The sequence below is a fragment of the Mizuhopecten yessoensis genome, unplaced genomic scaffold (genome assembly GCF_002113885.1).
Source record: "Mizuhopecten yessoensis strain PY_sf001 unplaced genomic scaffold, ASM211388v2 scaffold4599, whole genome shotgun sequence".
Lineage (NCBI taxonomy): Eukaryota > Metazoa > Mollusca > Bivalvia > Pectinida > Pectinidae > Mizuhopecten > Mizuhopecten yessoensis.
The window spans coordinates 156,212-169,772 of NW_018405627.1; the positions used below are offsets into that span (position 1 = coordinate 156,212).

General features: G+C 35.9%; 1 protein-coding gene across 2 annotated transcripts; it reads right to left on the reverse strand.

The window, feature by feature from the left end:
* Window positions 1-835: 835 nt before the first annotated feature.
* On the reverse strand, window positions 836-11,096 carry LOC110449369 (2-succinylbenzoate--CoA ligase-like). Of its 2 annotated transcripts, none has more exons than XM_021496194.1 (4): window positions 10,969-11,096; window positions 3,498-6,371; window positions 3,113-3,268; window positions 836-2,866 (listed from the first exon to the last, which is right to left on the reverse strand). In XM_021496194.1, exon 2 carries the CDS (start codon window positions 6,340-6,342, stop codon window positions 4,693-4,695), a length of 1,650 nt encoding a protein of 549 aa, XP_021351869.1. In that variant the 5' UTR covers window positions 6,343-6,371; window positions 10,969-11,096; the 3' UTR covers window positions 836-2,866; window positions 3,113-3,268; window positions 3,498-4,692. The 2 variants fall into 2 exon arrangements, with proteins under 2 accessions (XP_021351869.1, XP_021351870.1); XM_021496195.1 differs by lacking the exon at window positions 10,969-11,096 and adding an exon at window positions 10,217-10,483.
* Between the last annotated feature and the right edge of the window lie 2,465 nt (window positions 11,097-13,561).

The following is a 13,561-nucleotide window of genomic DNA, read 5'->3' on the forward strand; positions in this document are numbered from 1 at the left end:
CCGGACAAACTTTTACTACGGACAAGCTGATTCCAGCAACCCCCCTCCCCCACCCACCCACACACACACCTACAGTCGTTTTTGGTTTTTTTTTTTTGGGGGGGGGGGGCATACTAAATTGTATAATAGTTTTACTCTTTAGATTATTTTATTGTTTTTATATAATTGCATCTCTTTGTCTAAACACCATTTCAACCTGAAAAACTACATCGGCAGAATACATTTTCGTGAGGTATTACATGTACTGCTGCGCATAACTTTAAAACATTCGTAAAGGAACAAAGCGTTTTGGAATGATACAAAAAGCAGAAAATGTATCGGTATTTACCATAATAAACATTGATAATCAAATCTCACTGATAATGTGAAATTGGGCATTGAACATGTTTGGCATGCTAAAAAAGTACATTACCGGTTTTGATATTACATAAAAATTATTCGGTAGACAGAATATAAATATGGAAAGTTTTTAAAGAAGTATGAAATATAGACTGCCATTGCAACTGTATTTAGGCAAGTTGACAATGTTGGTTTTATTTTAAAATTTGTTAAAAAATATTCTAATTAATAGTATCACTACCCTTATTTTATGTATTCTAGTATGACATATTTAGCATCAAAATAACAGTAATTGTATACACTGTACACTATCATAATTCATTTTTAAAATAACATTCGTCTGTGACATTTATCTGTCATTCAACCTGGTGTTATGCAAGGAGGTCCACTACGGTTATCAGTAGTAATTATGAATAATCATTTATGCAGTTATTGATCATTTTATATTTTTACATATGGCAAAAAAGAAGAAAAAAGAAATTAATGTGGGGCCAATTATTGACCCCATCTTTGAATAAAATCGAACAATATCTAAGTTCCGACAAATCAGAAGCCAGTATATGGCAGCCATTTTGTCGAATCAGAAATCCGATACCTCAGTTGAGTTTGCAGTCTTAAAATACATCTACGTACTCAATTTGAGTGAAATCGAACAATATCTGTATTTCGACCAATCAGAAGCTAGAATACCGAGGTAAAATTGTCGAAACAGAAAAGGATGTCGCTGCTTAGTTAACAGTGCCAAAATACACATACATACCTAAAATGAGCCAATTTAATATATATTTAATTTCGACCAATCAGAGGCCGTGGTGGCCATCTTTGTTGACCGATCGGAAAATGAAAACTCATTTCCACACCTCCTTACCATCATGAACACTCGCGTAAAGGTTAATTAGTTCCGTTCAACAGTTTTTCAGAAATGAGTTGGACACCTTCCAGGTGGAAGAAACCGAAAGAAAGAATAATAATAGTAAGAAGTTAGGGAGGTCCACGGTATGTAATATTTTTTAACAAATTGCCATTTTCAAAGTTTAATACCTGTTTTATTTATGACAATAAATCCAATATGACTATGTTGTGGACATAACCTATATACTTATTATAACAACTGCAAAAATGAAAAGGATATCTTTGAAATTTAAAAAGTTACAGCATCTCAAAGATTAAGAAAATGGCTATAAATGCAAATTATCGCATCGCATAGACTGATTAAATTTGGATGTTTGCCAGGTCATAATTTCACTGATCACACATCTACAGTAGCCATCACCTCTAAATACACTGATTTACATTCAACAAATACTAAAATATCTACCGAAATAAGGCTATTATCAGCATAAATGATTACCAAAATTCACAATTTTAACAAATCACTTGATAAAAAAATGACAGTCCAAATTGGTCCTGGCACATTTTCCAAAATATTCATAAATCCTTTTGAAGTTATATTAAAATTGAAGAATATGGTTCATATGTGGACTACAAGAAGAAAAAAATGTAAAATATTAAAATACGAAATAAATGTACCCTCTCAAAACTATTTTAGAAAAATTAAGGGGCGAAACTCTTCAAAAAAGGCCAAAAAGTAAAAAAAGTAAGTTACTTTGAACTAATTACCAATCAAAACATGTTTTACATGATAGCCTGATATGTCAACAAGTTAAAGGTCTTATTCTGATGCATTTCTTTCTAGATTTAAATCTAAAAAAAAGTAATCATGTTTTACACAATTATTTGTTAAATATTGAAATGTTCTTTTCTTTTTTAAATTTCAAAATACATTTCCGCATGAAGACACATCCATGATTTGGAGTAACATTCATCACATTGTTCAAACATGTATAAAAGTCAGGACAAAAACATGGAATTTAAAACTTGGCTTTTTTAGAAGCCAAAGTAACAACGTCATACAATGCATCTTCATCCTCTGAACTTCTGTCCCCTGTCCTGTCCCTGGAAAGTCACCAATGGCTGGAACATGTTGATTGTGTCATCGTCCGATAACGACTAGTCCCCTAATTCTACATATACATTTTTTTGCAATACAAGGAGCTGGAGCTGACTTGGAGATATCACTTAATACAATTCAGGTTTTTTCTTTTTTTCTTTAAGAGCCCTTTTAACACATTAGCACTTTGAACTGGATTAACGGTACATTGCGATATCCACAATGCGTAATGCTTTATTTTTTGTGAGATTTTTTAAAGTCTTGCAGCATCTACACTTTTCAGTCTTGGCCCTATTCAAATTATCTTTCAGTCTTTTTGCTTTCCTCATCCTTCTTTTGCGACGTTTAGCTATTAGAGCAAGCCTTTGCGGCCATACAGAAATAAACCTGTCTTTGGTTTGCTGGCCGCGTGTCCCGAAAAGCTAACGTTTCCTCTTAGTACTTTTCATGGCAACTTCGCAAACTTTGTCTACATCCAGTTTGGAATAGAAGATCCAGTTCACAGGCTTGTCTTGCTTTACAGCAACCAAGCTGGACACATAAGCTGGATTTGAATATTGCGCTATCATCATCTGCCTGCGTATGAAGCACACAATATATAAATTACCACATAACAAAGAACAAAAGAAAGAAAAAAACCCAAACGATTCTTAGAAAGTATCAAAGTTTTTTTTTTTTATTTAAGTATGATGTAGGACTGTATTGTAATGCACATTGGTGGGCTTATTGACTGTCATGGGCTTATTGCCGGATAAAGATGATCATTTTTTTTTTAAAAAGTATGTAACGGACAATCTCTAAATACATCAGCCCAATCATTACCTGTCATTCCAAATGTGCTTTCGATGATGTCATTGGTCATATCTCCTATCGAGTTGAATGCAGAAATGGCCTGTGTTGATGGATTAGCATATATACCATCTGGGAGGTGTTCCTCAGCATGGCTTACCAATTTTGCTCCCCCAGTCTGTACCATTTCTGTTAAATAAGAATATCAAGTTTGTGATAAAATATAATACAATCAGAATTTACACATATGACAAAATTCCTTCAAAATGAATGGGGTAAATTTGGGCAAATACTGGTCGAAATTTTGTATAACATTTTCGCAGGTGTTGGAGATATTTACAAACATTATTACTTGAATTTTTTTTTTAAATAAAAAAATGTGTTTTAATTAATAAATAAATATCGAATATCAACTAACCTTTCAACAAGGATATGAGTAAGTCATTCCTGGCAAATTTCACAGCGATGCGTTCCATGTAGTCATCATATACAGATCGACCTTTCGCACCATGCCATATTGTTTCTGTTCCTGTGATCAGTCCTGAAGGATCCCGACTCCATCGTTCCAATTTGTTCACAGCACACTGATTATAAACGTCCATGTCCAGTGGTGAATTTGCTAATTTTGCTTGTATCAATAGTGGGAAACACACATGGAAATTGAGCAAAGCAGATGCAGCTTCCTCTACATGGACTGCAGAAACCATGTATCCAGCTTCCTCTACCTGGACTGTAGAATCCATGTATTCAGCTTCCTCTACCTGGACTGTAGAATCAATGTATCCAGCTTCCTCTACCTGGACTGTAGTATTCATGTATCCAGTTTGGACAGAATGTTTGACATCTTCCAGGAACAGTAAAACATAATTTCGGGCCGCTAAGGTTGGAATATCGCATTTTGCATAGATATTAAGTAACGATTGCCAACTATTAGTTTGACGTCGTCCAGGTTAAGAGTCACTGACGTTATCTGTGTAGAGGTGAGATGCACTTTTTTGCTGTCATAGCTACAGCCATATTGTTGATTTTTTGTGCATCACAAGTTCTTTTGTTGTGGTGTCATCAATACTGCTTTAACATTTTCTTCAAAGATAGCATCTCTCTTTTCTTTGATGAGTCTTGTCACTTACTTTTCGTTTGCTGCCCGATCAAACATCCGCGAATTTATTCTTGTTACCGAGAATGCTCCTGTTAGTAGTCCAACTCCATGTCGTCCGCTAAAGCTTAATATTACTGCGTATTACAGGGACTGATAGTCTGCAAGTAATTATAACTACCTCAATCTAGTAAAGAAAGATATTTACGAAACATAGTAAACTACGAGACGCCCAAAACTCGTTCACGAAATTATCAAACAAGGTAACTAATCGTTGCACTCTATGTCTATTCCGTTCGCTTTGCACTCATCTGTGGCAGCAACGAACAAAAGGGGACAGTTTCTAAAGTACATAAAGAAATATTCGAAAATGTCCTGAAAGGCGAAAGCGCCTATATGCAGTGAAGGCTAATAAAACAAGAGTATATGGGAATCTGAATAGATATGGTGTATATATTGTAATTATCAAGTATTTAATGTTTTGCGCACAAATAAAAAAATCAGCAACTGCCATTAATTACTGAATTAAATCGAGTTCCAATCTTCCCAGGGCTTGTGTTTTTACACGGGTCCTGTTAGTCTTACCATTACTCAATCTCGGAAACGCATCAAACCTGAGAAAGTAGGTAGGTGTACTGCCCAACACATTATCCCCTAGGATCGCTCGACATTTCTGGTCAAGTTCATCTTCTGATGCATTCACATAATCCTTCAGTATGTAACAGGCGCACACCTCCTCAAAAAGCCGTTTGTCCGGTACCGAGATCACTACGACCTCCCTTACACACGGGAGTTTATACATCGCTGCTTCAACCACGCTGGTCAAAACCTTCAAGCCTCCACGCTTAATAACGTCATTAGATTTTCCTTTCACAAATAGCTTGCCGTCGGTGGTAATGATCCCAATATCTCCGGTTCGAAACCAGCCCCCATCAACAAAGGAAGCTGTACTCAGTTCAGGAGCGTTTCGATATGATTTTAGCATCCATGGAGATCTCACTAAGATTTCACCCAGCTGTTCACGATGCAGTGTTTCACAGTTGACTCCGATAACCTTGACTTCATATCCTGGAAACAGCGATCCGACATTGCCTTCCTCCATTTTTGGAGTAAGTTCGATAACACACATGTCTCCAACTTCAGTACACCCGTAATTCATGAAGAACTTCTTTGTACATTTACCACACATTTCAGTGAGATGACTGCCGATATTCTGTGAACCTGTAATAATGGAGTACATGATATAGCCGTGTTTGAGGATGGCGTCAAGGTTTGCAATGATATCGACCAAGGCATAAGGGAGGAAGACGGCGTTTGTGCATTTCTCAGCCATGATGATATCCCATATCAACATGATGTTTTCTTTCTTCATGCCTATCGCTGTGTCAACAAACACTCGCTTATTACCATTAAGGATACTATATATCGGAGTGCCTCCTGACCAGGAGAACGGTCGGTCGTTGTAGCAAGTACCGTATGGCATATCTCCTCCTGTTCCTGCAAAAGGGATATAGGAAGCATTCACCACTGACAAATGAGTCATCTCGACCATCTTTGGAACTCCTGTCGAACCAGAAGTAGTAAAAATGAAGGCACTACTCTCTGGTTGTATTCTTGGCAATGCAATTACCTCCTCTTCAGCTGTCAGTTTAACCTCAGCCATCGAGGGGAGAGAGGACAGTGCTGATTTATGTAGCAACATAACTATCGGTTTTTCTTTTGGCGATTCCTCGATAGTGAAGTAGGCTTCCAAATCTGATATGTACTTTTCGTCCGATTCAGGATCAAGCAACACAGCCTTGCTCTGTGTAGACTTAAGTAACTTCATCGTCTCGACGAACGACTCATCTGTCTTGTTAACCTGAAGAGCAACTGCTCCTGTAAGGAAGATTGCGAACTCGCCTATTATCCACTCGATGGAGTTGAGACCAATAATGGCCACACAGTCCCCTGGCACAATTCCTCTAGCGGTAAGATATTTGGCAATATATGTTGACCTGTTTAACAGTTCAGCATACGTCAGTGACCTCCTACCGCCTCCCACAAATCTCTGAACGCATATTTCCTTTTCTGGAGCCTCATTCGTCCTTTCTTGCAACACGTCCGGTATTGACATGTACCGGATATAGGCAGTGTTTGGACATGAAATGTAGCTCAGGTCCGCCATTATAGAATGAGGTCGTTGTTCGTTACTCTCTGGAATTAAAACATGCTATTAATAATTGAAAAAAGAAAGCAACAACCTGGATCTAAATACTAGTGGGGTGACAAATTAAGGGATTTTACAGATGGATTGAAGTGTAGAGGGCAATAACTCTGTTTAAACACGGCTAAAACAGCTATTCAACATGACATTGAAGACATTGTTCGAGTGTTTTAACAAATTTGACCCCGGTGACCTTGAATAAGGGTTAAGGGCATTTCCTTTTCCAAAATGTGCCTGGCATGATGCTGCCGTAAAGGCAAAGAAAAAGAAGCGGACAAAATTTACCTTCGGACCATGGACAGGGCGGAACAATTTGCGACCGTCGAATGCCATATAGTGTTATATACTAGCTTGCATTAAAATAAGATTTTCGTCATCTTAAGAGTGGCTAGCTAGCATGCTATATATCTCACCTTTCACTACAAAGTCAATGTTCGATTTTCTTTAATTTTCTAACAGTTTGAGGAAAACAAGTAATCAAAAGATTAGTCTCAAACTCATTAATACAACTTGATATCATGATTATAAAGCCTATTAAGTTTAAAAAAACCCGATAGAAGACTGAAAACTGTCCGAACAGTATTCAATAACTATAAATAAACAAAGGGCAATAACTTCTGCAAAATTAGTCGAATCAAATGTTTTTTCGAGGAAACATACCTATATATAATGACTATAACGATATCCAAGTTTCAAAGAAATCGGTCGAAAAAAGTAGAGGAAATCGCCGGACAAAAATCAAATACTGAAATAAACAAAGGGCAATAACTTTTGCAAAAATGATCTAATCAAAATTGTTTTTTTGCAAACACAACAACACATCATGTTTATAAAGCCTACCACATTTCAAAGAAATCGATCGAAAAATGTAGGAAGAGATCTCTGGACAAAATAACAAATACTGAAACAAACAAATGGCAATAACGTTTGCAACAATAAATGAATCAAATGTTTTTTTCATGAAAACACAACTTCATATCATGATTATATTGTATACCAAGTTTCAAAAAGATCGGTTGAAAAATGAAGGAGGTGATCGACGGACAAAAATCAAATACTGAAATAAAAAAAGGGCAATAACTTTTCGAAACTGTCGAATCAAAATTCTTTTCGGGGAAACACAACAACATATCATCACAAGAGGCCCATGGGTCTTGACGGTCACCTGAGTTATGTAAAAACTGATGTTATCGATGTTGTTAAATGAAAAAAAAATCATTTTGTAACAAAGGTAACTTGAACTACATGTAATGACAAACTAGTGTGAAAGATCTGGGTAGTACATGTACATGTATATACAAATAGTGGTTATGTCAGTCAGCTGACAGGACATGTCCCTTTAGCTCAGTGGTAGATCGTTGGACTCTGCAACCTGGCGTCATGGGTTCCAAAAAATGTGGCATTTTCTTATAATGACTCCTAATATATAGACGATATGTTATTCATATAACTATAACACACTTTTATACCAAATTTCAGTTTGATGTTTAAAAAAATGACCGAGTTATCATGAGGTATTTAAGTTTTATGAGTACACGTATGAAGCTATCGGCGTGTCACATATGTCTACATGTACGTAGGACTTCGAACGTATAGCTGAACACGGCCAGGCCGGATCATATTGCTTTATTAGCATTGTTTCACTGACATGCCAGATGATATAAGCAATCACGTTAACAATGAGACGTCTGTATTATTTTTTATTTAAACAAGATGTTGCCCCTAAAATGATCAATTTATGCGTAATCTGTGACAAAATAACGCAAGAAAAGTTAATTGATTTGATATTTAATATAAAATCCATTACTATCTCACAAAAGATTGATGAGTCGTATAGAACGGGTAAAGAAACATATTGGTCAGGCGCAGGGTGTTTTACAAAAGAAAGATTAAAAAACAACTTTTGCAAACCAATGAATCGCGCATGATCAAGTTTCAAACTTATGTAGTTCCCGATCGAATTCAGGGTTTAGGTACTTTATAACATTCAACAGTCTCAATACTCTGATGTCGCTTGATTTAGTAAGAATGTTTGAAGATATTGTCTGGCGATGCTTTCTAACTGTACAGGTTAATATACACACGTGCCACGCCACATATCGTAAAATTCAATTAATCATTACTCGGTCAGTTTTTCAAATATCAAATTGAAATTTGGTATAAAGGTGTATTATAGTCATATCAACAACATATCTTCTGAGGTCGCTTACTTTATTCAGTATTTTTATAGATTTTGTCTGGCGATGCTTTTTGTCACTTGAAGACGCTTGTTGAGTTGAAAACGCTTTTAAGGAGGACCGGGGAAATCGGATCTTCTGAAAAATTCCATGAAATCACCCCATTTTTAAAACCCTCTTGTGGTTGGTTCTCTGAAAGATATCGATTTAATTGAATATACTATTTTCTTTAGAATTACTTGGACTAATTATGTTTGGAGATTCGTTTCGTCAGCTTTAAGCGTTATTTCTCGAGGGTGAATTATACAGAAACTAGTGGTCAAAATGTCGATTTTTGCATGTTTGACCCCAAATATAACCATGACTAGATTTTCCCCAGATATAATAGACATACAAGGAGGTAGATCGCACTGAGGTCTCCAAACACGAAAATTTCAGCAAAAGTTATAGAGCCGTTACCTTCGTACTCAAATCGCTGATATACATATTTTATGTATGCGGCAAATTAGCTGCATTTAGCCGTGTTATCATTTCGTTCCGAGGAACGATAACATGGTTATCTTCCCTACTACACTTCCATACTAGTGGGGTGACACCTGAAGGGATGTCACAGATGGAATGAAGTGCAGAGGGCAATAACTCTGTTTAAACACGGCTAAAACAGCTATTCAACATGACATTGAAGAAATATGTTTTAGAGTTTTAACAAATTTGACCCCTGTGACCTTGAATAAGGGTCAAGGGCATTTCCTTTTGCAAAATTTGTCATAAAATGCCATATAGTGTTATATACTAGCTTGCATTAAAATAAGATTTGCATCACCTTAAGAGTGGCTTGCTAGCATACTATATATCTCACCTTTCACTACAAAGTCAATGTTCGATTTTCTTAAATTTTCTAACAGTTTGAGGAAAACAAGTAATCAAAAGATTAGTCTCAAACTCATTAACACAACTTGATATCAGGATTTTAAAGCCTACCAATTGCACGTTTCAAAGAAATCGATAGAAAACTGTAATAGGAGATCTTCGGACAAGATTCAAGTACTAGAAATAAACAAAGGGCAATAACTTCTGCAAAAATAGTCGAATCAATTTTTTGTTTGGAGAAACATAACTATATATCATGACCAAAACGATTTCTAAGTCTCAAACAAATCGGTCGAAAAATATAGCAGGAGATCTCCAGACAAAAAATCAAATACATTTCGTTTTTTCACTTTGTCGCCCGCAAAAAACCCACTAAGCGACAAAATCTCAATTCAGAGAAATGAGGTGGATACAGTCACGTGCAAGACAAAAATAGAAACAGATAAATATTCTGTATACCGACGTACCTGAAGTTTACGATCAGCAATTTAGAATCATTGAGAGAGAGAGAGAGAGAGAGAGAGAGAGAGAGAGAGAGAGAGAGAGAGAGAGAGAGAGAGAGAGTACCAAAAGTATAAAAAAAACGAATTGTAATAAATACAAAATTATGTATAAAACATAAATAAATACGCGGATATAAATTTAGAGAAATGAGGTGGATACAGCCACGCGCAAGACAAAAATAGAAACAAGAGATAAATATTCTGTATATCGGCGTACCTGATGTTTACGATCAGCAATTGAGAATAATAAATGTAACATAATATTATGTGTTGTCGGTAACTTACCCGCAAGTTATTTGTTGAGACTTGCAGTGTTCACCTAACCAAGGATGTGGATGTTTCATGGCTCTGGTCATAGTGACAAATCTCATGTTGATGACATGATAGTTGGATCTCAATGTATCAATATGTTCATGGATAGGAACAGTACAAATACTGTTACGTACTACGCATAGTACAATTACGACGGGAAGTTAATGTCCTTAAGCATCGGATCAACATATATCATTGTATATGATACATTGTGCTCATTATTTCAATAAATGATATAGAAATATTTCTCTTTCACTGTCCTAGCCTCGAACTGGCTACCCTAAGCCTCGAACTGGCTACCCTAAGATTCGAACTGGCTACCCTACGGCACACAGTCGTATAGCCTGGACATATCTTCCGTTCTTACCACTCCCCCACCTAACCACCTTAAATAGAAGATTTTGATGAAGCAGTAATAAACAGCTTGATATTTACAACATGGTAATAGTGACAAATCGTTCATTGATGATATTGTTACCTGGATCACAATATATAGATTTTTCCTAAACAGGAATTGTAAAGATAATATTACACACAAGTGCATTGCTGTTAAAGTTCGCCAGTATATGTCTGTAGTGAAGTAGTTGGAATTCATTCCATAATTATTAAACTACATCACAATCGATGGTGTTTCCAAAGCCTTGCCTTTTATGGCTTCTATTTATAGTACATTGAGAGTAAAAACTAAAACCATTTTAACAAAGCACATGAATATGTCTACTTACCTGATTGCAGTTACGTCTAACTCTGCCGTGTATTAATACGTGTTGAGTATATTTGTGTCGGCTAATAAGATAACGATGCACATTCTGTACTGTTTTAGCCGCACATACATATCAGAGATTGAAACCTAATACGCCATATGTTACATTTTAACCGACTTCAAGCAGTTACCAACATTTAAATACATTATGTACGAAAAAGCTCAAAACAACATGCTGATCGATATTTTATCGAATTATCATATAAAATCAGTCTCAGAAAGCACCGCCTGTGAAGGCATATTATGATTTCCCAGATATTGCAAGGGTTTACGGACCCCATGTGTGTGGTAAGATAGCAGAGTACAGTAGAAACGAATTGACCCTAAAAATAAAGGGCATTTTGAATACGTTTTTTTAGAAGATTTTTTTTCTTTCAAAAAGTGATTTCCCCAGATTTGGGACTTGTGAAAATCATGGTTACCACTACAAAAAACGCAAAAATCATGATTTTAAACCCGAAATTTGACCCACACAAGTAGTTTTTTTTTTTTGAAAACCTGTCTAAATTAAATATCACCTACTCGGTAACATAAATAGTTTTAGTACAGGTCGTTCAACTGGATTTTTCATAATACTTACACATGTGCTGAGTACAAAAATTGACCACATGAAAAGCTAGCTTTTGTTGTGTAGACACAGATTTGTAAATGGCAAAAAATGTAGTCTTAAGCCAAATTCGATTTTTTTTTTAAATGTGAAGCCCACATAGTCCAATTCTTTATGTCTATGCCAATTTAGAGCTGTATTTTTTTTAAAAGTTTTGATACATGTAATATTACAGAGGTTATTCATTGTACAAAAATATCACCCATGACCACCGTACGCTACTGTACACTGCTACATTATACATCACTTTCTTTTTCCCAAAATTTAATAAAAACTTTTTAAATATCTGGAAAATGACACAATGAAAATTGGCTATTTGTTGTGTTTCCTTTGTGTTTCCTTACTATTTAACAACGTTTCCATATCTGATATGTACTTTTCGTCTGATTCAGGATCAACCAATACAGCCTTGCTCTGTGTAGACTTAAGTAACTTCATCGTCTCGGCAAACGATTCAGATGACTTATAAACCTAGAAAGCAATTGCTCCAGTCTAAAAGATTGCGAACTCGCCTATTATCCGTTCGATGGAGTTGGTACCAATAATGGCCACACAGTCCCCTGGCGCAATTTCTCTAGCGGTAAGATATTTGGCAATGTATTTGGATCTGTTCAGCAGTCCAGCATACGTCAGTGACCTCCTACCGCCTTCCTCTAATCTCTGAACGCATATTTCCTTTTCTGGAGCCTCATTCGTCCTTTCTTGCAACACGTCAGGTATTGACATGTACCGAATATGGGCAGTGTTTGGACATGAAAGGTAGCTTAGGTCAGCCATTGCAGAACGACGTCTATGTTCGTTTCTCGCTGGATTAAGAGTTGTTACTGGTTAAGGAAAAAGAAAATACTAAATCTGTCCAGAACTTGATACCGATTATTCGGTTTATATCACCGAAAACAATTTCCACATTTCGAGTATGTGGATAGAATCGAGAGGATGACACAGGTGGACTCGAGATTTTATCCACATGCGACTGATTAGTAAAGGTTTTGAGAACAATCCCTGACAAGACCGTGTGATGAACTTTTTATTTACATCTTCAAGATTCACAATTTACGAAGGCAGACATTCTTATGGCTAATATTCTGTCTAGGCCTCAATCTCACGACCTTCAACACCAAATTGGCTATCCTAGATATTTCCGAGAGTTCTTCTACCCCATCTGATGATATGAGTACTTGAACCTCAATTTAACAATGTATGCATTAACAAGAACTGAACAAATATGTATCACTCTTTACCCGCAGTACAATTACAACAGGTAGTTAATGTCCTAAACCTTCGATCAACATACGTGTGTTCATTAATTGAATACGAGACATTTGTTTCTTGTGATGTAGTTGGAACTAATTTTATAATAGTTAAACTACATACCATTCGACTGTGTTTCAAAAGCCTTGCCTTTTATGTCTTCTATTGAAAATACATTTAGAAACATACTACAACCATTAAAACGAAGCAAACAAATATGTATTCCTATCTTATTGCAGTCACGTCTACCTCTGCCGCCTACCAGTAGGTGTAGAGCATTTTGTTTGTTTGCGGCTGATAAGATAGCTATGCACTATTTAAGCCGGACATTCTTTGTCTTCTTTTATTATTCAAATGTTATGCTGTCACAATTCATGCAACATAATAAATGAAGCTACGGTACTATTTCAATACAACTAAAAGCCACTGTAAGCACGTTCCATGTATCTAGGATATGGATTTAGGTAACTATATGTATACAGTATACACTCCTACTACAAGACCAATATACAAATATAAAACATTGTTTCATTTCTTAACGTCTTATATATCCTACAATGTATATATAGATTGGCATGTTTTGTTAGTATCACCAGTTACATATAGACATTTATTAATCTTTCAACTAAATTCCATTTTCGAATTATATTTTCTTATTTTTATTCAGACGAGTATGTACTTAATCCTCCCTCTTCTA

Bases quoted from the DNA above. Each gene is read 5' to 3' on its own strand.
- LOC110449369 (XM_021496194.1), bottom strand. From the start codon at position 6,342: ATGGCGGACCTGAGCTACATTTCATGTCCAAACACTGCCTATATCCGG.